Source organism: Musca autumnalis, unplaced genomic scaffold, assembly GCF_047663935.1.
Source record: "Musca autumnalis isolate F117 unplaced genomic scaffold, ASM4766393v1 scaffold_3, whole genome shotgun sequence".
Taxonomy (NCBI): Eukaryota; Metazoa; Arthropoda; class Insecta; order Diptera; family Muscidae; genus Musca; species Musca autumnalis.
Window position 1 is genome coordinate 177,081,762 of NW_027411866.1, and position 26,470 is coordinate 177,108,231.

Genomic DNA, 26,470 nt, shown 5'->3' on the forward strand with positions numbered 1-26,470 from the left:
TATTTTTAGAGGGTATCAAAGTCCACAAATCGTGGATTTTTTAAAAATATTTTTAGAGGATATCAAAGTCCACAAATCGTGGATTTTTAAAAATATTTTTAGAGCATTTCAAAGTCCACAAATCGTGGATTTTTTAAAAATATTTTTAGAGGATTTCAAAGTCCACAAAGCATTGATTTTTTAAAAATATTTTTAGAGGATTTCAAAGTCCACAAATCATTGATTTTTTAAAAATATTTTTAGAGGTTTTCAAAGTCCAAAAATCGTGGATTTTTTAAAAATATTTTTAGAGGTTTTCAAAGTCCAAAAATCGTGGAATTTTTAAAAAAATTTTTAGAGGTTTTCAAAGTCCAAAAATCGTGGATTTTTTAAAAATATTTTTAGAGGTTTTCAAAGTACAAAAATCGTGGATTTTTTAAAAAAATTTTTTGAGGTTTTCAAAGTCCAAAAATCGTGGATTTTTAAAAAATATTTTTAGAGGATTTCAAAGTCCACAAATCGTGGATTTTTAAAAAATATTTTTAGAGGATTTCAAAGTCCACAAATCTTGGATTTTTTAAAAATATTTTTAGAGGATTTCAAACTCCACAAATCGTGCATTTTTTAAAAATATTTTTAGAGGATATCAAAGTCCACAAATCGTGGATTTTTTAAAAATATTTCAATTTTTAATGAATATTTTTAGGAACGACAACAGATCGTGGATTTTTTAAGGAATATTGTCAAGGGTAAAATTGAGAATTTTTTAATGAATATTTTAGAGGACAAATCTTGGATTTTTTAAGGAATATTGTCAAGGGTCAAATTGAGGATTTTTTAATGAATATTTTAGAGGACAAATCTTGGATTTTGTAATGAATATTTTTAGACTACAAATCGTGGATTTTTTATAAGCATTTTAAGAGGGCAAATCGTGGATTTTTTTATAAATATTTTTAGAGGGCTAATCGTGGATTTTTAAGAATATTTTTAGATGCCAATTTTAAGGATTTTTTAAGAATATTTTTAGAGGACAAATTTGAGATTTTTTAGAGGACAAATATGAGAATTTTTAGAGGACACATTTGAGAATTTTTAGAAGACAAATTTGAGGATTTTTTTAAGATTTTGTGGATTTTAGGATTTTTTAAGAGGACATATCGTGGATTTTTTAGAATATTTTAAGGGGTCGTAGATTTTTTAAATATTTTTTTAGAGGATTTCAAAATTCCACAAATCGTGAATTTTAAAAATATTTTAGAGGATTTCAAAGTCCACAAACCCTGGATTTTTTAAACATATTTTTAGAGGATTTCAAAGTCCACATATCGTGGATTTTTTAAAAATATTTTTAGAGGATTTCGAAGTCCACAAATCGTGGATATTTAAAAATATTTTTAGAGGATTTTAAGTCTACAACCGAGGAATTTTTAAAAGTACATTCGGAGGATTTCAATGTCCACAAATCGTGGATATTTAAAAACATTTTTACAGGATATCATAGTCTCCAAATAATGGATTTTTTTTAAAAATATTTTTACAGGATACCAAAGTCTACAAATAATGAATTGTTTTAAAATATTTTCAATGGATTTCGAGTTCTACAGATCATGGATTTTTTTACAATACTTTTAAAAGGTTTCGTTTTTCTAAAAATATTTTTAAAGGATTTCGAAGTCTACAAATCATGGATATTTTGAAAAGATTACGAAGTCTAGAAATGGAATAATTTAAAAAGACAAATCGTGGATTTTTTGAGAACATTCATGAATTTTTAAGAACATTTTTAAAGGCCTTGTGTCTTTGGTTCTTCGCTCCCGAGTTTTTCTTCACAGTGTTATAAATGTGATGATGTTCTTGGAATTACTCGCAAGTGCTTAAATATTTTTTATTTTCCTTACATTACAACCTACGCGACATGACCCAATGGGGGGTTGGGCCTTCAACAAGAAGTACCATTTAAAATTATTTTTTTTTTTTAATTTCAAATTATTATTTATTTTATTCTATTTGTATGTAAAAAAGAAAAACAAAAACAAATAATTCAATATATAGTTAAAAATTATAAAGAAAAAAAAACTTATTTATACATTTTCAAGGAACATAAAACAAAGTTTTTCTAGTATATGCATTTCAAATTTATATTGAAAACGGATCACAATCATCCGGATTGTATATGGGATTAAAGGTTTGATAAAGGTCTCTTTCACTGTCATCTGAATCCAAGTCATCGTAAACACGAGATTCATCAATCTGGGGCGGTGCATTCTCTAGCAACGATTGTAAACGCTGTTGTGGCATTATGTATTCCTGTTCCGATGAGGCTATGGCATTATAATTAAATTTCAACCAAGAATATTTTGTTGATTCTTGCAGTAGACGTGGCCAGGTTACATATACATTTTTTACCAAACGTATTAAAACATTAAGTCCTTTGATTTCATGTGAAACTTTTTCTGGATCTATGGATCCAAGTAAATTTAAAAACACAACATATTCTTCATCCTGTATGGTGGTATTGAAGAATACAGTATTTTGTGTTACTTCCAAATTATAGTCTAAAATATCAGGAGCATAGATAGATATGAAAATGAGACAATCGGTTTCATACCATGTCGTCATGGGACGTTTATATAAAGCTTTTAACATAGGTGGTGGTGTTACCACATACGAAGTGTTGTCATTTGATGATGAGGTTAGAGAAACGGTTGATTTTTTATTTTCCGAATCGTTATCGTCGTCTTCTGTGGTGCAATGATCCTCATCATCATCGTCTAGTTCGTTGTTGATTTGGGGTTTCTTTGTTTTGTGGTTGTTGTTGGTCTTTGCATCTTGCATGTCCTTTAGTGTTGGTTCTTCCTCTTCATCTTTTGGGATCTCTTTTATTTCTATTTCTTCAAGTATTTGAGTTTTTGTATTTTCATCCAAAAGTCCAGCTTCCAAACCATCTAACTCATTGGATTTTTGTATACATTCTAGTAATTGTTCAAATGTATAGACGTCACTAACATCACTGCCACTTGAAGAGTTTTCTTGGACGGCGGCAGCAGCAGCACTACTAGTTTGTTTAGTTTCAAACTCATCTCCATGATTGTTGTCGTCATCGCCTTCCAAACATAGTTTATATTTCAAATAATGTTTGTTGTCCTCATCCACAGACATTATGCCCTTGTCCACAAGAGTTTTATTAAATAACTCGGCGTTTAAAAAATCACTTGATTTTTCACACTCATACAGCAATATCTTGTACGAATAGATGGGCAGATTATTAAGGCTTAATGACATCTTTTCTTCCGGTGTCCGTTGTTCCACCGCACAAGCATAAAGATATTCTTTGGTAACTTTATATTTTTTGGCAAAACGATCTAATTGCACACCAGCCAAGGTACAATGTACCGCCTGATATGGTATAAAGTTGACAATTTCTTCGGTGGTTTCATAGAGGAAATCATTATACAGTTCATTGGATTTGGCATTGGCGAAACAGGCATAATCGCACAAGAAAAATCTATACAACCGCTTTTTAGCATTATTGCCAAACACGCCATGAACTTTGGCCCTCAAATACCTGTTATCATATTTAACAATACAATTGTGTAAGGGCTCAAAATCGTAAACACGTTTCGGGGGTTCAATTTCGGCTAGGGCCTTTATATTGGCCACATGTTTGTTGATCAACTCGGCAAGATCATCAAACATGGTCATGTGTTTTTTGTCAATTATTTGAAGAAAGATATTTTCCCAATTACCATTTTCACCCTCATCACCAATTTCTACTTTGGTCAGTTCATTTAATTCCAATTTGGACCATGATTCCTGTTTATCCTGCGATTTGTTGGCTGCCGATGAAGGAAGGGGTAAGTAAATCTAAAATTGGAACTAAAATTAAATTTTAAACATAGTAACAAGGAAACTTTTTAATTACCTCCCCTCGTTGCTTGCCCTCAAGTGGGTCATCACATTGTAATTCATCCCAATTTTCTTCATCAAATTCAGGTTTGGTGACGACTTCTTTTAAGGGTTCAACTTTGTCCCCTTTTATTTCCTCTGTTCCGGCAGTGGTTTCATCTTTCTTTTGACCCATTACAGACTCATTTCCGAGAGAATCCACACTGGTATTTGTTAAACCATCACCATTAGAAGATGAAAACTTTATCAAATCACTATGACATGATTCATAATCATCCAAAGAGGTATCAATAATATTGTTAGCCTCACAACTGGATGCCTTGCCAAGAGGATGAGACTTCAATAGACCATACTCCATGGCTATATCTCGTACATGCTTTCTCTCACCCTTACTGGTCATGGCAAAATTCCTCTTTATCAGGGATAACTTCAAATTAACATACGGCCTATATGTGCCCAAGGTAGACAACTTTTCCATAACAACCAAATTATTTATCCATATCGTTTGGGCCAGTGCAAAGGTTATGCCCACCTGGACAACATGATTCGATTTAATATCATCCATAATCCAATTTTGTACTTGTTTTGTTGTCTTCGAATCCCATGTACGTTCATTATCGAATGGTACAACATTCATTAGCCGTATATCAATGGCTTGGTGGGGAAAATCTTTAAACTTGTCATCACAAATGAAAAGTTCACTACATTTGACGGAGTTAATGATAATTCCAACATCGACTAGTTTAAGGTTAACTTTTAAATTGGCTTGAACTATATTAATATTTTTGCCCGTTAAATCAGGTGCCTCCAGTATCGAAGCGCGACGGAAATTATCACCATATTTGTACATGCACAAATCATTGATGCGTGGTGGCCAGTGGAGCGAAAGATTTTCTTCATTGCGATAATGTTGATCCATTTGCATGGAGAAAGTCAAATTCTCTGTAGAACGTCGAATTTCATTCCATTTTGTGGAATTTGGAGCTTTATGAAGCAAGAGTCGAGCGGCATAATGTGTTGGTGAAAATACCTGAAAGTAATGGAGAAAATAAAGACAATAGAAAATGCTGTTATCTGCAGCTCCTCTCTCTCTGTACTATACAAAAACAATATTATAGAAAAAATTGAGTATGTAGTACCCTGTAGGGTATATGATATTGACGTGATATGGGTATTTAATGTTGAACATTTTCTTACTTTGAAAAGTACATCGAAGAAGGGTCAGGTCAATTTAAAGTCTAGTAGCCCCGTATCCCTATTCCGGGCCATTTCATATTTCCAATATTTAAACCTGCCAATATTTAAACCTGTCAGAACGCCGCCCTTCTTCATGCCATTAATGACCATCAGTATGGAGAGACGAAGATTCTTCCAGTTGTTGTTGTAACAGTGTTTTATTATTATGTCTGGCTCTGGGTCTATCTCCAGTTCCAGGAAGTTGGTTACTTCGATGGGATGTAACCACTGGAGTCAGATAAGTAGGCTTGGCGGGGCAGTTGAATAGGTGCTTAGTATCGTGCGGGCCCATGCCGCATACTGGGCAGATGTCTTGCACGGTGCGATCGATTCCCGCCCAATAGGAATTTAGGCGACTGCAATATCCCGAGCGTAATTGAGCCAAAACTACTCTGGTTTGTCGTGGCAGCTGACGCTCTTCAGCTTCGATAGATGGGGGATGTACTCCGATGACTGCATTCACACGATGATTGCTTATGGCCTAAGCAACTGTGTCCGTGTGAATGCTGTTCAAACCTGACTGATATGCCTGTTGATCTAGAGGTTCTCTCCTATATTGTTGGACCGTCGTCTCTAGAGCATGAATATCCCTGATTGGGATGGCTCTCAGGTAACACCCGAGCAAGTACTGCAACGATAGCATCTCATTATGTTGTCGTACTGGAAGAATCTTTGCCTCCTCATGTAGATGGTCCACTGTAGATTTGAGGAAGCAGCCTGTTGCTGTTCGCAGGTCGGCGTTCTGACAAATTTGAATCTTATCCCACTGCGTGTCACATAAATTCGGGGACCAAATTGGCGCCGCATAGCTTACCACAGACCGACCTATCGCTTTATACGTGGTCAACAAGGTTTCTTTATCTGCACCCCAAGTGCTGCCGGCTAGGGACTTAAGGACCTTGTTCCTACATTTCAGTGAAAGTGGTGTCGAATGTGACCCCTAGAATTTTTTTGCAGTTTGTGGTCGGAATTCTGTTACCATCGACCCTGATATTCAACTCTCTTCTATACTGCGCCGTCCATGTGGTGAACAGAGTGGCCGTCGATTTAGTGGCGGATATCTGCATATTCCTCGGTATTCCTGGTAAGATCGGTTAAATAGGAGTTCAGTCTCTCACAGATGTCATCAGGGTAGGTATTTGACGCCAGGATCGTACAATCATCCGCCTACTTTACGATATCAATGCCGTCTGGAGGGGGCGGAATACAGGAAAGGTAGAGTTTAAACAGTTCCGCAGATATCACCCTCCTTGGGGAACTCCCTGTTTCAATCTACGGGGCTTGGATTTTTTGTTCCTGAATTCCACATACGACTGGCGACCACACATATAGTGGATTATCCAACGTTTCAGACTTGGCCGGAGGGTTGTCTGCTCGATGTCCTCGAACAGCGTGGAGTGCTTGACAGTATCTAAGGCTTTTGACAAGTCAAGCGCCACCATCACTTTTCTATCACACGGCCGCTCCAGATTGAGTCCTCGACAAATATGTGTGGAGATGGCGTGCAGCGCTGTTGTCGTGCTGTGCTGCTTACGGAATCCATGCTGATGGTCGGTAACTTGATAGCTATTTCTAATGCTGGGGAGGACTAAGGCCTCAAGGGTCTTCGCTACAGGTGACAAAAGCGAAATCGGCCTTTACGATTCACCTTTGCTGGCATCCTTGCCTTCGGGAACAATAAGGGTGGCTAGTGACAGGTTGAGAACTTTAGTGAGATACTCCACTTCCAGCTCATCCAGCTGTTTCAACATTACCATGGAAATTCCGCCAGGGCCCAACGCTTTGGATGATTTAGCGTTCCTGATGGCATTCGCAACATCATCCATTGTAAACTGAGGTCCTGTCATCCCTCCTTCTGGGGTTCGAGAGTGACTTAACCGTTGTCCTCAATTTGCTTATACCGGCTCCAATGTTGCAACTCTTCAGATGATTTAACCACTTGTTCCGCTTATGTTCGCCGATCAGCCTGTTAACTTCCAGTGTCAGTGGTTCGACGAAGCTCATCACGCTCATTTGCTAATCCCGTCGCCTCTGCTGGGAAATTTGGTCTTACTTCGGGTATTCGACCAGCAGGTATATGGCGAGCGGCTGCAGCATTGATGATGTCTCGGAACGTCCTTTCCGCTACCCGAACATCAGAAGGATTGGGCAATTCTCTGAAGCGGTGATTGTTGAACTCTCTGAAACTTGGCCAAACAGCTTTCCCATGATTGACGAATGTGCGGAGTTCAGAGGTGATGAAATCGGGTGGTCTACTGATGGAGACAATTATGGGGAGATGGTCTGATACAAGGGAAAGGACGGGTTCCCAGGTGACGTCATTTGTCAGACCAGGTGCCACGATGGTTATGCCTGGCGAACTGTGACACGCTCCTCCAATTCTGGTAGGGGCGACCTCATTGACCGAGCAAAACGTAGAGCTATCAATCTGCTCAGCCAGCGCTATACCTCTCTGGTCGCTTCCGAGGGCCGAATGCCACATCTCATGATGCGCATTAAAGTCCCCCAGGACCAGACGATAATGACCTTCCAAAAGTGGGCTAATGTCAGGCTTATAATCTGAGATACAGCTATTTTTCGGCGGGATGTATACGTTCAGCAACTCTATCTCGGCAGTTCCACACTTGAGTGCTACCCCCATACATTCCATGTACGGGTCATTAGAGGCAGGCTCAAGCGAGATAGGTCTGTATTGAACAGACTGGTGCAAAAGGAAAGCTAATCCCCCACCTCCACATCTGGTGAGATCCTTCCTTATTACGTTGTAACCATCACAACGTACTGAGCTGTGGTCGTTCAGCATGGTTTCCTGCACCGCCGCGACCTTGATCTTCTTCCGATTCATAAAGTCCACTATTTCAACGATCTTACCTCGGAGTCCATTGCAATTAAATTGCAAAAAGGATGCATTTTCTGGGATTGGAACAACAACGGCTGGTGTTAAATGCTGCGTGTGCGGTTGTTGTCGAAGTCCAGAGCAACCCCTTAGATGCACCCACTCTTGACATCTATTGCATCTCACCGAAGATTAGATATGGGTGAAGATGCGGATGTGACAAACCGAGCACAAATATATTGGTCCTGGGTTTTCCTCGGTCCCTGCACGGACCAAAAGAATCCGGAGCAGACATTCCGGGATATGCCGCTCCCAGCACGGAACGCTGATGTTGTGTGGTCCCGGGTCAATCCGGTACGAAAGAACCCGCTGCCGTGCGATTGAACAAAGATTCTTCCAGTAGGGAAATCCAATGGTATCCTATCGTTACCGCGAGAGTCCTTCTCCGTTCACACAGATCCAGTCGCATGCCATTAAAAATGTGCAGAAGGACGTCAAAGTTTACAAAGCTAGTTATATCTCCAAACCCTGACGAAGTGGTTAATTAATAATTCATTTTTAAAGGCAGATTCAACTGCGGGCTGTTTGCACGAAAAAATTACATCGCTGTACTGGCGGTCCTTAGGAGTACCTGTTATAGACATAAACCATATCCGAACCCTAAACTGGACTTGTTTCGAATCATGTTTTTTTATTGGATCTGTCAGCCCAAACGCCTAAAAAAACTACGATGAAAACTTCCTTATTGCTCTTATTGTCTTTTTGTACAGACATAAGCTGAAGGTATTTAACTGACAGCAAAGAAGACTTCTTATAAAACACAGGTAACCACTCACGGTAATTTCGGCTTAAAAACAACCACATGAATATATGAAAATTGGTTGGCAACACTAACACTGTATTCATGGGCTTTTTGTTTTAACACTACGCTCAACAGACCCATTCTGGTTGAGACATAACAATCCTCCAGAATGAGACATTCTGTAACATGAGTATTGGACAATGGAACATTATCCTCCTACCTTTAAAATATGTATCCGCATTTCACCATCACTGGGTATTATATCATCTTTATCATCAATTACATCGAAACGTGTCAATTCATGACGTTTATCACAGCGTGTATCATCACACTCTCCAAATTCCAATAGTTGAGGACACAACAAAACACCTTTACACAGACGTAATTCTTCTTGTTCGATTAGCACACGCTTAGATACAGTCAAAATTTCCGCCTGTACATTTTGATTATGTTTTCGCAAAAAGTCTACCAAACGTGGTAGTTGCAAGCTATTATCTTCGTCTAGCAGAATCATTGAATGGGCGGAAACATTTACAGATCGCGCCACATTAGCAGCTGCCACCATAGGTGCTTCTTCGAATCTTTTCGCTACAAAATTATCATAGCTTTGTGCCAATGCTGAAAAGCGTTTTGTAAATTTTGTCCATGATGTGGGCATTGAATAGTGTATAAGATTGAAGACGTTTTGTATTTTCAGTTCGGGAAAACGTTCATCCGTGCAGACTAGGATTTGTGATGAAACCTGTAACAAAGAAAGGGGTGAAAGAAATATGTTTAAAGAACATGAAATTTGGTTAGTTTTAATTATTCGGCATTGATCGAATCCGTTTTGTCTCACCTTATTTTTCCATTCATCCACCGTTGCTTCTTCACTATATGTCGAACGATAGTAGAAAGGCAAACAAGGATATCCACATTCGGTTAAAAATTGCACAACGTTTTCTACATCTTCATTACTATTGCACATGATGACCATACGTTTTTGTGCCACATCTCCTTCTAGGGTTTCGGCATTCTTCTTAATGAAACGCAATATCGTATCATTCTTCTCTTGACTAGATTTCAATTTCACCGATAATGCAGCCCGTCCATATACAGCAGCCTCCAAGAAATCACCAATTAACAACAATGGTTGATTTGATTTCCTTATTAAACGTATCATAACACCATCCCAGTCTCGTGATGTAACTATCAATTGGGGTTGCAGGGTTTTAATTTTCGATTTTCTACTCAATTTAAAGACATAACGAACAGCCGTTTCAAAATCTTCATGGGATCGTGACAACATTATGTCCATATCATCAATGACAATGTGTTGCAAACGTTCACTGTCAAAGAGCGGTTCATTGCTATTGTCTTTAAGAAGACGCAGCAGTGAAGAGGGTGTTGTAATTAAAATACCACAGCCATTAAGCAATTGAACTTTTGTGTCAATAAAGTTGCGCATACCATATGATGGTACACAACTAGGAGCTTCGGCCTTGAGACCACTCATCAAACGGCGACAATAACCGTTTACCGATTCAACATGTTTGGAAGAGGCAACCAAAACAATGGCAACAGGTCCATATGACTCCTTCAATCTTTGATAACGGCAACAAACTAAACTGCACAAGGCCGGTAAATATGACCAGGTTTTACCACTTCTTGCTGGATTCACCACAAACAAAGAATTTCCCCTTAGAACATGTGACCAAGAGTACACCTGAATGCGATAGACTTTATTGACACGCATATTTTTCATTTCTTCATAAATTTCCGGCAGAAAAGGAGCCTCTGCAATATTTTCTAGCGGTTCCAAAGGAACACTAGAATGTGCCAATACCAAATGATCAATAAATTTCGTTTGCATTGCCACTTCACCCTCTATGATGGGTAAACATTCGTTACGTTTCACTTCCAACAGGGTGTTATAGTTAATCACATTTTTCATGTGTTTATTTTCGGGAGATTTTCCAGTTTGTGCGGACAGATTCTTGTCACTTTTCGTCGTATGAAAAGATTGAGAATGGTTTTCACCATCCATCACAAAATCACTTGAAGAGGGTGATGTTAGATTTGCTGTCATTTCATTTCGTTTGTGAGTTGAGGAGCCGGATACTTGTGATCTTTCTGGACTTAAAATGCTGTTCTTTAAATCTAGGATATTCGTGTTGCCACGTTCCTTCTCCAGCAGATGTTGTTGTAAAATTTCATCAATTTTGGAAAATTGTGATGATGGAGATTTCAATTGGCGATGATGCGGAATTTTATGTTGAAGACGCTTTGCACTATTCACTGTTGAATTGGTTGTTGTTGTGGAGGAAGAACTGTTCAGAATGAAAGAGAAAAAAGTGGATATTACATAAAAATGTGTTTGTTGGTTGGTGGTCTTGGGTTTTTTTCCAAATAAATTTAAAGGAACAAAAGTGATTCCGAGTGTGAAAAGATACTCAAAAGAAAAAAAAACCGTTATAAATGTTCGGAAATATGTAGGATTTACGAAATTAAAATAATAAATAGTATTAAAATAGTATATTAAATAAAATGCAGGAACTATTGTTCCATATATTTGTTTCAAAAGTTCAAAGTTTTCGTTTCTATTTTGGCATCGCCCTTCATATATAATAGGGCAGATAGTGAAAGCGAAAAATCTCCCACAAACCCTCCTTAAAATATTATTTTTTTCTATGATCACATAGCGGTGTTGCTGCTATTTTGAGTAGATTTCGGATAAAATAGTAAAAATTAGTAGAATCTTGCAGTACTGGAACAGACCGAATATTGAAGATTGTGATTTCTTATATATATGTGGTCTTCGCACTTGATATTACCAAGAATGTAAATAGAAATGTGAATTAATTAACAAGGGGACCGACTCATGCTTGAAACCACAATAGGGACCACAAGGACCTACGGACACGAGGTTAGGTTGACTGATACGAGCACCCCTGCCCCCCTATTCAGTAACTTTTCAACAACTTTACTTACTTACTTAGCTGGCCCATTACAGAACATTTGTTCCATAGACCGAACTAAGAAAAGATCTCCAATTCTCTCTGTTTCGTGCTTCGCTTTTTGGAATACCGTGCCTTGTCATCTCATCATCCACTTGTTTGCGCCATCTATTCTTTGGCCTGCCAATTCTGCGTGCACCGCCATGTGGCTCGAATTTATACGCCTTTTTAGCGGGTTCATCATCGCTCATTCTTATTATATGGCCTAGCCAACGCAATCGCTGCATCTCGATACGTTTAACTATATTGATGTCCTTGTGTAGCAGATACAGCTCGTGGTTCATACGACGTCGATATTCACCGTCAACGCAAATCGGCCCGTAGATCTTTCGAAGAATTTTCCTCTCAAACACACCAAGCACTGCCTTATCTGCTTGCGCAAGGAGCCATACATTAGCACGGGTAGTATCAGCATTTTGTATAGTGTTATTTTTGTTTGACGAGATGTGGCTTTGTTTTTAAATTGCTTACTTAGACCATAGTAGCATCTGTTGGCCAATACAATTCTTCTTTTTATTTCACCACTGATGTCGTTTGTTGTGTTTACGACGGTGCCGAGGTATACGAAGTCTTTTACTACCTCAATATTATAGGAACCAACTTCCACAGTCGGTCCGAGCTCAATGGACGCATTTCGCGTCGACACCATCAATTTGGTCTTCTCACCGTTTACCGCCAGACCCACTTTAGCAGATTCTCCTTCGACCTTTATAAAGGTATCAGTTACTTCTTTTACTGATCGACCCATGATGTCTATATCATCAGCATAGGCAAGTAACATGTGGCTATTGGTGTAAATTGTGCCACTTCTTTTGACGTTTGCCTCTCGTATAACCTTTTCTAGCAGGATGTTGAAAGGGTCACACTAAAGGCTGTCTCCTTGCCTGAAACCTCTTTTGGTACAAAACTCTTCGGAGAGGTTCTTTCCTATTTTAACTGTTTTCTTGGGTCAGTTAGAGTCATTTTACAAAGCCAAATGAGCTTTGCGTGGATACCAAATTCAGACATTGCTTGGAATACCTTTGAACGAAGCGGGTTGTCGAAGGCTGCTTTATAATCGACAAAAAGGTGGTAGGTGTCGATCTGCATCTCTTGGGTCTTCTCCAGGATTTGGCGCAGGGTGAATATCTGGTCAATGGTGGACTTGCCAGGTCTAAAGCCGCATTGGTATATGGTCCAATTATTTCGTTGACCATGGGCTTTAGTCGTTCGCACAATATCCCTGACACTATCTTATAGGCAATAGGGAGAAGACTTATGCCCCTATAGTTTGAGCATACAGTCTTATCTCCTTTCTTGTGGACGGGACATAGGATGCTCAGGTTCCAATCGTCGGGAACGCGTTCTTCCTGCCAGATGGTGCTAACTAGCTGATGCATACACCTTATCAGCGTGTCGCCTCCGGTTTTAAACAGCTCGGCTGGTAAGCCATCGACTCCTGCTGCTTTATTATTCTTCAGCCGGTTGATTGCTGTTTTTACCTCATCTTGGCCGGGCGTTATACATTCTATACCATCTTCTGGTATTGGATCTGTGGTATCATCATCTTCGCTACTATTGGATACCAGCAGATTGGAGAAATGTTCCTTCCATATCCTGAGCACGCTATCTGTATCTGTTACCAGATTACCTTGTTGGTCTCTACAGGAGGATGTGCCTGTACCAAAGCCATCTGTTTGGTGTTTTACTCTTTGGTAGAATTTTCGGACTTCATTCTGGCTCCTGTACATCTCGATTTTTTCACACTCCCGCTTTTCCATTTCTCTCTTTTTCTTGCGGAAAAGACGTTTCTCTTCTCTCCTTTTCTCCCGATATCTCTCTCGCGCGCTACGCGTTGCTACTGATTGCAAAGTAGCTCTATATGCCGCATTTTTCTCTTCGGTAGCAGCACGACACTCCTGGTCATACCATGAATTCCTTTGTAGAGGTCTCTGGAATCCAAGTATGGATTTTGCGGCTGTTTGCATGGAGTGGGCAATATGTTGCCATTGTGTTATGTTATCGGGACAAGTAGTGCTCGCGTTAAGCAATTGGGCTAGTTGAGTGGAATATGCTGTGGCAATATTTAGAGATCCAAATTTATGACCAAATCGGTTACTACGTCTATGAGAAATCGCTCGTACCATTTTATCGAATATTTTCGAACTTTTGTGGGGGAGGTACCGGTAGGAGTGGACCTTTAAGCACCACCTTCCAATTTCATCTAATATTCGAATATTAAATATTACAATGTACAAAGTGTGGACGAACGCAGTATTCGGTTCGAGCTCTCCAGACTCTACATGGGGTTTTTTACAACATTCGGGATGTTTTCTCAAGAAGTATGGACTTGCCCCTGAAAAAAACTTTTACTTTCGTAATTGAGGCAGCGAAAGCAAGTTGTTTCAACAAAAACTAAAGTGATTCGAGAGCAGGTCTTAAAGTGAATTTATCCAAAATTTTGTGTAGTATAGTCCATATTTGAACCTGATCTATATCTGGTAGATATATTAGTATGTGTAAAGTATGGACCAAATCGGTCACTCCCATCAAGAGTAATCGTGCGCCCAATTTTTCCGAACATTTTTGAACTTTTGTCGGGGAGGTACCTGAAGGAGTGGACCGATATGGCTTATCTTCGAACTTAAACTAAGCTTGCACAAAATATTACGAAAGCCACATTTCGGACTGAATCGGCAGATCCGCTCGAGAGTTATATTGCATTCTAACCACTACACACGGTGTCATAGGGGTTTTTGTAACATTCAGGCTATTTTCTCGGGAAGTATGGACTTGCCCCTGATGAAACGTATACCGTCGTATGGGGGCTGTGAATACAAGTTGCTTCAACAAAAATCAAAGCGATTCGAGAGCTGGTCCCAAACTTAACTTTTACGAAATTTTGTGTGGGAGGTACCCGAAGGAGTGGACCGATTGAGTCCATATTGGAACATCATCTAAGTCTGGTAGAAATTTCAGGATGTGCAAAGTATGGACCAAATCGGTTAATTCATTCAAGAGTTATCGTGCGCACACATTTTCCGAACATTTCCGAACTTTTATGGGAGAGGTACCGGAAGGAGTGGACCGATATAACCCACCTTCGAACTTAAACTAATTTTGGACAAAATATTACGAAAGTCAAAATTTTTTTTTTTTTTTTTTTTTTTTTTTTTTTTGTACTTTAATACTGCAACGAAGGACAATCAATCCCCCGACGAGTTGTTGGCTGCTTCTAATAGACACCGCCAGGACATAGATGTTGGCAAAGCCTATAGCATCAGATTAGCTTTATCCAAGAATTCAGTTAAAATTGATAGTTTCTCAAAACCAAATGTATTGATGAATTCTTCCAGTGAGTTACTACGGCATATCGACTCAAAAGAATTTCTTATGGGAAGGTACTTGGGACACGTAAAGATAATGTGGTTTGCATCTTCTTCTATGTTGCATACGTCGCACATTGCTGAAGGCACAACTCCGACCCTTGCCAGGGCACTGTTACAGAAGCAGTGCCCTGTCATGATTCTATTTATTTCTTTGCATTTTATGGGGTTGATGGAAAACTTCCCGAACCAAATATGTCTATTGACGTGTGGGAAAATTTTGAAAAAATGTGAACTACTGTTTTGTGATTTCTCGATGTATGTATTATCCCATTCCATCCACAACCTCTTAGTGACCAACGAGATGGCGTCTCCAATGGTCAAAGGGGTATCTATTTCCGAACCGAGCTCCTTTGCTCTTTTCGCGGCTTGATCTGCAGCTTCATTCAGGAAGATGTTCGCATGACCAGGTATATAATGTAATTCTATGATTCCGTGAATACTTTCGGCAATTTTTCCAACCTTTTCTACCAGATGATTACCTTTTGCCCCGTTCCTAATGGCTTGTATTCCACTGAGACTGTCCGTTAATATGGCTAATTTGTTTATACCATTGTTAACAGCAAATTCCAATACTTTTGAGATGGCTATAAGTTCTGCCGACATAGAAGACATAATTTTGGTATTATAGAACGAAAAAACAGTGCCGGAACCTTTGTGCACAAAGGCTGCCCCAGTGAATTCAGAAGTAACAGAGCCATCACTGCAGAAAATTTCGAAATTTTCTTTCTCAAGACAATTGATCTTCTCATGGAACAAGCATTTAATGGTCTCAGAGTTGCTTGAGTGCTTGTTATTTGCCATCCCTTGGAAGAAATCCTCAAACACCTTGATATTCGACGCTTTGGTTGGGAAGGGAGATGCCCTTCCGACACATGATAACACGTCACCGAATTTATCAGCCATTTTGCGAATTCCCGTATTAATATTCTTGGGTCCATTCTCCAGTGTGCCGACTATCGGTCTATTGTAAGCATATGCCTTTATTATTTCTTTAGCAGCAGTCAGTTGGACTCGGGCTTCCGGCGGCAATTCTGCCGCAAGATGGTAGATGTACTGAACTGGCGTGGATCTCATAAGACCAAGCGATTTTCGGAGAAAAGAATTCATGCTGACCTTTATTTTCGTTAAGGACCTTTTGTCAGCATTGGCCAAAGCAGCAGAGGCGTACTCGACCTTTGATCTAATGCATGACCTGTATAACAACAGGGATCTCCTCGGATCAATTCCACGTTTGCAGCCACCCAGTATGTTTAGAAACTTGCACCTCTTATCGACTTGATCAAGTACATATTCCACATGTTCTTGGGCCGAATTGTTACAGGCGATGTAAAAGCCGAGATATTTGATCTCTTTAACCTCCGGAATCTCTGTTCCTCCATGAGACAGCTTAAGTGGTTTAACTTTCCTGTTGAAATGGATCGCACTTGTTTTTGCCGGATTGAACTTCAAGTTGATTTCTTTACACATGGTTGCAAAGCTCTTGATTTTGTTTTCTAACAATTCTCGTGCATTGTCAAAGTTCTTGTGCTGTACCAGTATAAAGAAATCGTCTGCAAACTGGAAGATTTGGCATTCGTTGTCGGCTAGCTCATGCAAAGCCGCTGTGTAGATATTAAAGAGAAGCGGACTAAGGCAGCTCCCTTGCGCAATTCCTCCACTAACAGTGACTCTCCTATTGTTCAGACACAAGTTTCTCCGGCTCATGAAATTTGTAATCCAGGCTACAATGTGATCGTTGACATGTATCTGTTCCAATTTCTGGCGCAGGGCCACTGGATCGACACAGTCGTACGCTTTCTCCACATCAACGCAGAAACCAAGCACATGTTTACCATTAGCCTTACCGGCATAAACTTCATTAATCAGGTCATTAATGCACATTGATGTGGAGTGTCCAAGCAAGGAGATGGGACGATAGTTGGCAATATCTGCGGGATCCTTGTCTCTCTTTGGGATTGGGCATATTTTGACATCTCTCCACCCTTCTGGTATTTTTCCTTCATTCCAAATCTCACACAGCATCTTAAAGAAATCTCTTTGTGCTTCCAACGACAAGTTCTGAATAAATTCGTATGAAATTTTATCCAGCCCAGGTGCTGAAAAGGCACTCCTGGATTTAATGAAGGCTTGAAAATCCTCGAAGGTAAAGCATGGCGGCAAGCTAGAGCTTTGCGTCGGCATGGGCACATGGGCATTGGTCGCCGTGGTGTGTTCCGACAGTATCCGGAGGTATTCACTGCTCTGATTCTCATCCCAGGAATGATTACTCGGCTTATTTTGTTTATACTTTCTAATATTTTTCATTATTCTCCAAAAATCTTTACCCGACGTCGTTGACGATAATTCCCGCATAACAGCATCAAAGTTCTGTATCTTACGCTGCTTAATATCTTCCTTTAACGCATCCTCTGCCTCTTGAAAAGCGACTAGGTCATCAAAGTTCTTAGTTTTCCGGTACTTTTTCCTTGCTGCATTTCTGCATCTAAAAAGCCTAGATGTTTCATTGCTCCACCACGCTTTAGGCACATATTTATTGTCCGGAGGTATAGCTATGGTGTTATTCTTGATTATGGAGCTTATTTTCTCATTGAAGTCCTCTATATCGTCGCCAACATTCATTTTAGAAACTTCACTGATAACCGCTTTCCGGCACACTTTGGTAGTGTTCCTAGGAGGGTCTGGACACCCAATATCTATTATAATCGGATGGTGATTGCTATTTGTAAGCTTATAATCAGCCACGCTCCACTCTGGAATACAGTCCAGATTTTTTGCAAAAGCTAAATCGAGCACAGATCGGTGGCGGTCACCTAGGAAGAAGGTGAAACTACCATCATTCATGCACCAGAAATAATTACGAGTTGCGGCCTCCCAAACGAGACGACCCTGGTGATCTGTATTGATGTCGCCCCACGAGGTCGAGTGGGCGTTAAAATCACCCGCGATGATGACTGGGGATGTGCTGTTCTCAAAGAAGTCAAAGATGTAATCAACTGCCGCTTTGAAATCACCTCTAGGTGTGTTTGGAGGAATATACACCACCACAAACGTATAGTTCTTCCTTAAATTTATTGTGCGGATACCCACTGCTTCCATATTAAAGTTAAATTTTATAAGGGAGAAGGATATACTCCTCCTTACGTAGATTCCCACTCCGCCATAGCCATCTGATCGGTTTCTTGAGATAAAATTGTAATTGCTTAGATTGGATGAAGAATTGTCCTTCAACCAGGTCTCGCACAAAAGTGCAATATCTATGGACTTATTTTCCATATACAGTTCAAGCAACGATTTATTATGGTCGTTACAAATACTTTGAATATTATATTGTAGAACTCTCATGATTGATATTATCCTTTTCTAATTATCTTGTGACGGGGAGTCCCCGTCAACATTCATATTCATTGCCTCTAAATCTGTGTCAATTCTAGCTTTTTCGATTACGTTTCGAAGATTGCTTACGACTGCTACTTGATCCTTTTCTAGTTGGCCTTTCGTCAAAAGTACATCATTCAGCATGATCATCATTTGATTTAAGACTTTTTCCAAGTCAGTAGTACGATTTTTCATAGCGTTCTGCAACGCCGTACCATTGGGAGCGACGTACACTTCGCCCTCCTGCAGGGCTTGTCTATATTGTTGTTGAGTTTTTCTGGAATTTTCTTCTTCTCTTAATCTATTTTTGTTGACCTTCGTCACTTTGGCGAAGGAATTACTAGCATGAAGAAACCTTGCAGATTCCTGAATATTCTGTGCATAATGCCTTGGGACATTATTGTTGGCTTTTCTTGAAACAGGTAAGATTGGAAATTCACCAACTAACTCTTTGTCCAGCAAAGAAAAACTATTCTGAAAGATATGTGGGTATTTAGTTTTTGTCTCACTCAATGACAAATTTTCTAGCACCATAGTCCGTTTAATGTTAAACGCCTTGGTTCTAGCGGGACATTTTTTGTCAGTAGGCTTGTGGCCATCCGAGCAATTGGAACATTTTATTTGCCCTTCTGAGCATTTATCTTCTGTTGCATGAACTGTGAAACAATTTCTGCAAGTTGGCAACTCTTGCCTGCAGTGTTTAGCAAAATGATTAAACCTATAACAGTTATAGCACTGAGATAGGGGCACGAACGGGTGTACCTTTAGCTTTGAGATTCCATAGATTGTGATATGCGATGGCAAGGTGAGCCCCTTAAATAAAATCTTAACCCTGCGAGTGGGAACTGAAGTTTCACCCTCTTTTCTCATTACTCTATAGAGCTTGAGGATTGCTGTATCACTGATAAAGTTCTGTTTTAGCTCCTCCTCGTCGATATTGACGTCTACTGGGAACACTAAACCCCACTTAGACACAAAGTGACTAAGAATCTTGGCTTCGTATCCGCCATCAGCTACTCTAGAATCCTCTGCGAAAGCATTCGCTGCCAGTGCGGACTTAAAGACAATTTTTCCTCTACCGTAACCAATTTTTGAGGCCGATTCTACACTAACTCCCAATGATTTAATGAATCGAGCTAACGACACTAGGCTTAATGGTTGCTTGATTCCATTCTTTGGTTTTGTATCCACATAGACCATGAAGGGTCCTGTATGTGTATAATCATATCTATACACATTATATTCCTTCTCCCCCGAACCAGCCGGAGCGGTGGGCGCAAAGTTTTGGGTTTCAGCATTTGCAATTTCAGCTCTTGCAAGCCCTGTTGGTACTTTGGAGGCAGCATTCGTTTTAACAAACTTAATATCTCCTCGGCTACGAGATCTATCTAGACTAGATACTCTCTTGCTAGCATTTCTCTCCATAACAGGAGGGTCACCAGTGTCTCCCGGGTCGCCGGGCATCTTGATTGGTACAGAAAGTACTTACAGTTTGATTACTGTGAAATTACTACACAAATCTAGAACTTTCCAGATGTTCTCGGTTTAATAACAAATAAACACAAAAAGACTGTTCTCGAAGCAAACACGAATTTGCTATAATTTCCTTGAATCTGTGATTGTATTGACTGATGAAAATTGAATTAAATACTGGTAAATGCTTCGATTCCAGAAAAATTACGAACGATTGCCAACAATATTACGGGGGATGATTGCGGTGTTCACACTTCGGATGACTACACGAGAATGAAAGTCAAAATTTGAATTGAATCGGTTGATCCGTTCGAGAGTTATCGTGCGCTCCAACCACTACACACTGTGTCATAGGGGTTTTTTGTACCTTTCAGGCTATTTTCTCAGGAAGTATGGACTTGCCCCTGATGGAACTTATAGCGTCGTATGGGGGCATTGAGTACAAGATGCTACAACAAAAATCAAACCGATTCGAGAGCAGGTCCTAAACTGAACTTTTCCGAAATTTTGTGTGGGAGGTACCCGAAGGAGTGGACCGATTGAGTCCATATTGGAACATCATCTGAGTCTGGTAGAAATTACACGATGTGAAAAGGATGGACCAAATCGGTTAATTCATTCAAGAGTTATCGTGCGCACAAATTTTCCAAACATTTCCGAACTTTTATGGGAGAGGCACCGGAAGGAGTGGACCGATATAACCCATCTTCGAACTTAAACTAAGTTTGGACAAAATATGACGAAAGCCAAATTTTGGACCGAACCGGTTGATCCGTTCGAGAGTTATCGTGCGCTCCAGCCAGCCAGACAAACGGACGGACATTTCTAAATCAACTCCAAATTGTCTGAAACACATTTCGTCCAAACATACTTGAGGTCTAAAACCATTATTTCGATAAGGCACATATGTTACAAATCTTTTATGTTAAATTAATATTGTGGATTGTGGTTTCTTATATGTGGTCTTCGGACTTGAAAATACTAAGAATATAAAAAAATATTTATAATTGGACTAACATTTCAACAATATATTTTTAGAAATGTGAATTAATTAATTCATGCTTGAAACACAATAGGGACCACAAGGACCTACGGACACGAGGTTAGGTTGACTGATACGAGCCCCCCTATTCAGTAACTTTTCAACAACTTTGCTCATTATTAGATCACCAAAGTTCTCAACCTGTCACTAACCATCCGCATCGTTCCCGAAGTCTGGAAAATAGACAGGGTGGTCCCGCTACTAAAGTCAGACAAGGATGCCAACAAAGGTGAAGCGTACAGACCGTTTTCACTTTTGTCGTCTGTAACAAAGACTCTTGAAGCTTTACTCCTTCTCAGCGTCAGAAATAACTATCCCACGCTGCCGATCATCACATATTAGACGAGGACTCAACCAGCCGTGCGATAGAACAGTGTTGGTGGCGCTCAACTTATCAAAAGCCTTTTATACTGCCAAGCACTCCACACGTTTGAGGATATTGAGCAGAAGTTTGAAACGTTGGATAATCAATTATATCTGCGGACGCCAGTGGGACGTGTAATTAGTCCAAGCCCCGTATAGTGCAACAGTGAGTTCCCCAGTCTATCATGTATTCCACCCCCTCCAGACGGCATTGAGATCGTAACGTATGTGGATGATTGAACGATCTTAGCGTCAGGTACCTTCCCTGATGTTATTTGTGAAAGGCTGAAATCCTATTTGACTGATTTTACCACCTTTTTCCAAGCGAGGAATATGCAAATATATGCTACTAAATCGACGCCCACTCTGTTCACCACATGAAGGTAGCTATAGCTATGCGGCGCCTGTATGGTTCGCGAATATACATAAGTGCAACAATATTCAAACCTGTCAGAATGCCACCCCAAGAACTGTAACTCTCATGTCTGTGCCTCCTCATGTCTTTAGTTGATCATCTACAAGAGGAGACAAAGATTCTTCCAGTACAGCAACGCAATGGCATGCTTTCGTTGCCGTACTTACGAAAGAGTACCCATAGATCAACAAGACTATCAAGCAGGTTTAAATAGCATTCAGATGCAGTCGCAGATGCCATAAACAACTATCGTGTGAATGCTGTCCTCGGAGAATGAGGAGCGTCAGCTGCCACGACAAACAAGAGTAGTTTTGGGTCAACTACGCTTACGCGTGCTTTTGTTGCTGTTCCTGCAAATTTTTGTCTTTACTCAAGCGAGTACAATGGACGGTAATGGATTAAACAGATGGTACCATCTATATGTGATCTGGATGATTGCATGTTTGTTGTTACAGAATAGAAAAAGGACTAACTATCGTGGAAACGAAGAATATTTACTCATATAATTTTGGGAGTCCCTATTAGATTATTCGTGCTACGTTAAAGCAAACATGCATGTAATAAACATATCGCTCATTTACTTAAAGAGTGGCATAACTCACACAATGCTTTTTCTGAGATAGCCATTTCTATTTTTTCTGCGACTTCTACTTTATGTTGTGTCAAGTTTTCATGCTGATATCTCTAAAACTCGACGAGTTACAGCTCCTCTACTACGAGTTTCACATAATTCAACACAAAAGTTTTTCTGAATTTATGAAACACTTTAAATCATGCATGATCTTGCACAGAAATTTAGCACTGATATCTGGCTAGCTTTTTGCAAAATATGGTCCAAGTAGTTATTTTAGTTTTTGTATAATAACCTTTTTAAGTTGGGAAGTCAAATTTCAATCGCCAATTTAAGACGCGTTTTTCTCGAAATTTTTGAGATGTGTCACTCTTTGAGTAAATGAGCGATATGTTAATTCCAATTTATTAAATAGAATTATAAAAATTATTCCGAATTTTTTTTTTTTAATTTAAGAAAATAAAAAAATTAATGAATTAAAAGCCAACGGAAGATGCAAAAACAAAACTTAACATGAACAGCTTATAATCCCCCACCCAACGGATTTGTTGGCATGTGCCTTTTATTTTAAATTAGAATAATCTCAAACAAAAAATAAATTCCCATTCCCCATGGACATATACGGCCTTATTCTGAATGTAAATTCCCGGTGAGTTTTGGTTTTTTGCCGTTTCAACAGAAAGTGAGAAAACTCACTGGAAATTTACGTTCGAAATAAGGCTGATATCTTTATAGGATTTAAAATAAAAGGCACATTTATGGGATAACTTTGTTAAATCAATTATTTATTTATAAAAAAATGCAAAAAAAGGAACTTGGTATTCATTACCAAATAAAAATATAAAATAAAAATAAAAATTCATCACATACAAAAGGCAAAAAGTTAAAAAATAAACTGGAATTCACTTTTGTTCGAAAACAAAATATTTCAATGAATGAAGATTTGAAATATTATCATGACTTACGTCGATATTTCACTGGTATAATGGGCCTCATAGGCGGAATTACATGTGCTATTTAATTTGCTCTTTCTTTCAGGTTTTGATGGCTGCTGCTGATGTTGTTGTTGTTGAGAACACTTAAGAGGTTCTATAAGATCATCGGCAATGCTAGGAATAGATTGATCAAGTATATTTATTAATGACCCTTGTTCTGAGACTGGCCTATCTCTGCCGGCCAGTGAACGAGGTAAACGTTTTGAATTGCTGCCGGGCTGCTTTTGTTTTACAGACGGTGGTTTTATTTGAAAGAAATCCGAAGAGGAACCGCTTTCATCCAATTTACTGTCATTGTTGATTAGAAATTCATCGGATGAAGATACAGTCTGTTCATCGTGTGGTATAATTTCGTGTCGTGTACTCTTCTTGCGATGCCAATGATTTTCTTCATCGCGATATTTATTTAGGCGAGTTATATCGAAACCGGCTGGTACCAAGGTTAAACCATCATAGGCACTTTGAGATTCCTGTAATAAAAATTAAAAAAAAAAAAAAACATTTTCTTAGGTTACTGTAAATATATCGATAATAATAAATATAACTTACCTTGTCACTACTCATTGAAGTCTTGGACTTAGTTTTAAAATCTATAGTTTTGAATATATCAAAAGTATTTTTTTGTTCTTTGGCACAGTTTTCAAATATCTGAAAAAATTTGAAGTTTATTGTTAAACATGTTAACACATTATAGAGAATGATAAGATTGTTCATACCTTGCAATTGGACATTGCTTCTATTAAGGTGTTATCGTTTTCGGTGGTGGTATTTAAAGATGATGGTAATAACTTCGCTTCCATTTCACTAAATTGCTTGCTGAAAATATTTCCAGCCGAAGAATCTTGAGTATCCTAAAAAGTAAAATAAAAATAATAACAATTTTAAATAAATTAAGACCGATACAAAAATAAAAATTATTTTAATAACAACACAGGCTTTTTCATTAGAATTGAAATCAGTGTTTGTACTTATTTCAACTTACTTGAGTTTTATCGAAATTAGTGTCTTCTAAGGCAGTTGTTGTAGACTGCTCCAATCGCTGATAATGAGGTGAAGTTGATTGGCTTTCAATGGAATGTGTAGAGTCATGTAGTTGGTACTGAAATGAAAGAAAACAACGTGTTTATACCTTATACTCAGAAATAAGGAATGTTTGAAGTTTCCAATGCCATTTAAAAAGGCAGTCCCTCCCTAAGCCGTGGCAGCAAAATATATTGTTAATTACATACATCATGCTCATAAATAGCCACTTTTGGAAGGTCATCACTAACTGGTCTTAGGAGACATCATGAGTCGTAGGTAATAATCAGATGGGGTATAGGCTTCAGACCCAGTACCAATCCTATGTTTCTACGTAGGTTTCATGCTGCTACAACAACAAGAAATTACGTCACTTGGTCTTGGCCCAGACCATCTCCTTATAATTGTCAGCAGACCGTCCCTGCTTCAGGCAGTTCATCAGACACTTTAGAGAACTGCCCAACCCTTATCAGGTTCCTATTTGAGGACATAATCATTGCTGCAGCCGCTCGCCGTATACCTGATTGTTTTATGGTATTCGGCTAGTTCTCAGAAGTCATTGGTAAACTGAGACCAAGTTCCGCAGCACAGGCGACGGATGCTTTGCAAATGGAGTGGATGGATTTCGTTGACCCAAGAATCAGGGAGCTGACGGTGGAAGTTAACAGGTTTGTTGGTGAGCACAAGCTGAACAAGTCACTAGATCACTTGAAGAGTTGCAACATTGGCGCCTGCATTCTGAATAACAGTTAGTCACTCTCAAACTGATCAGAAGATGCGCGCATTTTAAACGATAAGTTGTCGAATACCCCTGGAGTGAATCTTCCCGGTGAGTATGAACCACCAAAATTAACAATGGATGATGTTGCGAATGTCATCAGGAAAGCTAAATCATCTAAAGCGTTGGGCCCTGATGAAATCTCCATGGTCCCGCCAAACCAACTCATCTAACTCCTACATCCCATCGAAGCAGCCATTTTCCTGGAACTGGAGATAGACCCAGAGCCAGATTGAACAGAAGAACGAACATACAAACATAATAAACACTGGCTGACTTGCGTATTGTCAGTTGCTTTGTATTCGTGCATGAAAATAGGGTTTCTTAAATCGGGTTCCATACTAGAGTAATTTTATGAAATTGCAGTAGTGGGGAAATCGATTTAAAAACACCTTGTTTCATGCACGAATACAAAGCAACTGACAATATGGAAGTCGGCCACTGTTACAGCAACAACCACAACAGCGCTGCACGCCATCTCGCACATATTCTTCGAGGACTCAATCAGAGCAAACGGTGTGATAGAACAGGGATGTTGGTGCTTGACTTATCAAAAGCCTTTGATATTGTCAAGCACCCCAAGCTGTTTGAGGACATCGAGCCGACTACCCTACGGTCAAGTTTGAAACGTTGGGTAATCAATAATATGTGTAGACTGCAGTCGTACGTTGAATTCATGAACACGAAGTCCAAGCCCCGTAGAGTGAAACAGTGAGTTCCCCGAGGTGATATCTTCGGAACTGTTGACAGCGTTGCAGACAGTTTTTGATCGGAAAACGTCAAAACGTCAAAAAAATTGGGAAAATCGTTAAAAATCGTCAACATAGTCCAAAACCAGGTTTTGGTCACCGTTTTAGATGATTTTTTCGCTGATACCTTTGTCAATGAGACTGACAACATAAAATATACAAACAATCTCTCTTAAATACCGCTGTAACAAGTAAAAAAGTATCAGTCGGCTTTGCCGACAGAGATATACCCTCAGCCTGTGTGGATTGAAATACTTTTTTTCCCAAAAAAATTATGGATTTAGGGGGTTTTCAAAATTTTGGGAGTATGAACCGACAAAAGTATGGATAGGATTAAAGTTCAAAAATTTGCGGGGATATCGATAGATAGAGCTTTTTTATCACACTAGCCTACGAAAAACATAACATCGCTGTAAACAGGGCCATTAGGAAAACCTTCGGTAAAAATGTCCAAAGGATCCTCGAACAGACCCTTAACCACACAAAAATGTTGAATATTTGTGGTGGCACCAAAAGGATTGGACAGTTAGGGCCCAAATTTGAACATAAACTAAGTTTCGACA

At 39.2% G+C, this 26,470-nt stretch overlaps 2 protein-coding genes across 3 annotated transcripts in view; one reads left to right on the forward strand and one right to left on the reverse strand.

The window, feature by feature from the left end:
• The window catches only part of LOC141398555 (MAU2 chromatid cohesion factor homolog), a 39,942-nt gene that overhangs the window by 9,576 nt on the left and 3,896 nt on the right, over window positions 1–26,470 (forward strand). The gene's annotated exons all lie outside the window — the stretch shown is intronic.
• LOC141398551 (uncharacterized) overlaps window positions 1,948–26,470 on the reverse strand; it is a 48,337-nt gene continuing 23,814 nt past the window's right edge. For both annotated transcript variants that reach the window (XM_073975920.1, XM_073975919.1), the window contains 8 exons: window positions 24,343–24,459; window positions 24,077–24,211; window positions 23,910–24,008; window positions 23,331–23,830; window positions 9,601–11,071; window positions 8,983–9,504; window positions 3,905–4,918; window positions 1,948–3,846 (listed from right to left, as the gene is read on the reverse strand). In XM_073975920.1, coding sequence (XP_073832021.1) covers window positions 2,119–3,846; window positions 3,905–4,918; window positions 8,983–9,504; window positions 9,601–11,071; window positions 23,331–23,830; window positions 23,910–24,008; window positions 24,077–24,211; window positions 24,343–24,459 — 5,586 coding nt within the window. In that variant the 3' untranslated portion in view covers window positions 1,948–2,118. The remainder of the gene's footprint in view (window positions 3,847–3,904; window positions 4,919–8,982; window positions 9,505–9,600; window positions 11,072–23,330; window positions 23,831–23,909; window positions 24,009–24,076; window positions 24,212–24,342; window positions 24,460–26,470) is intronic.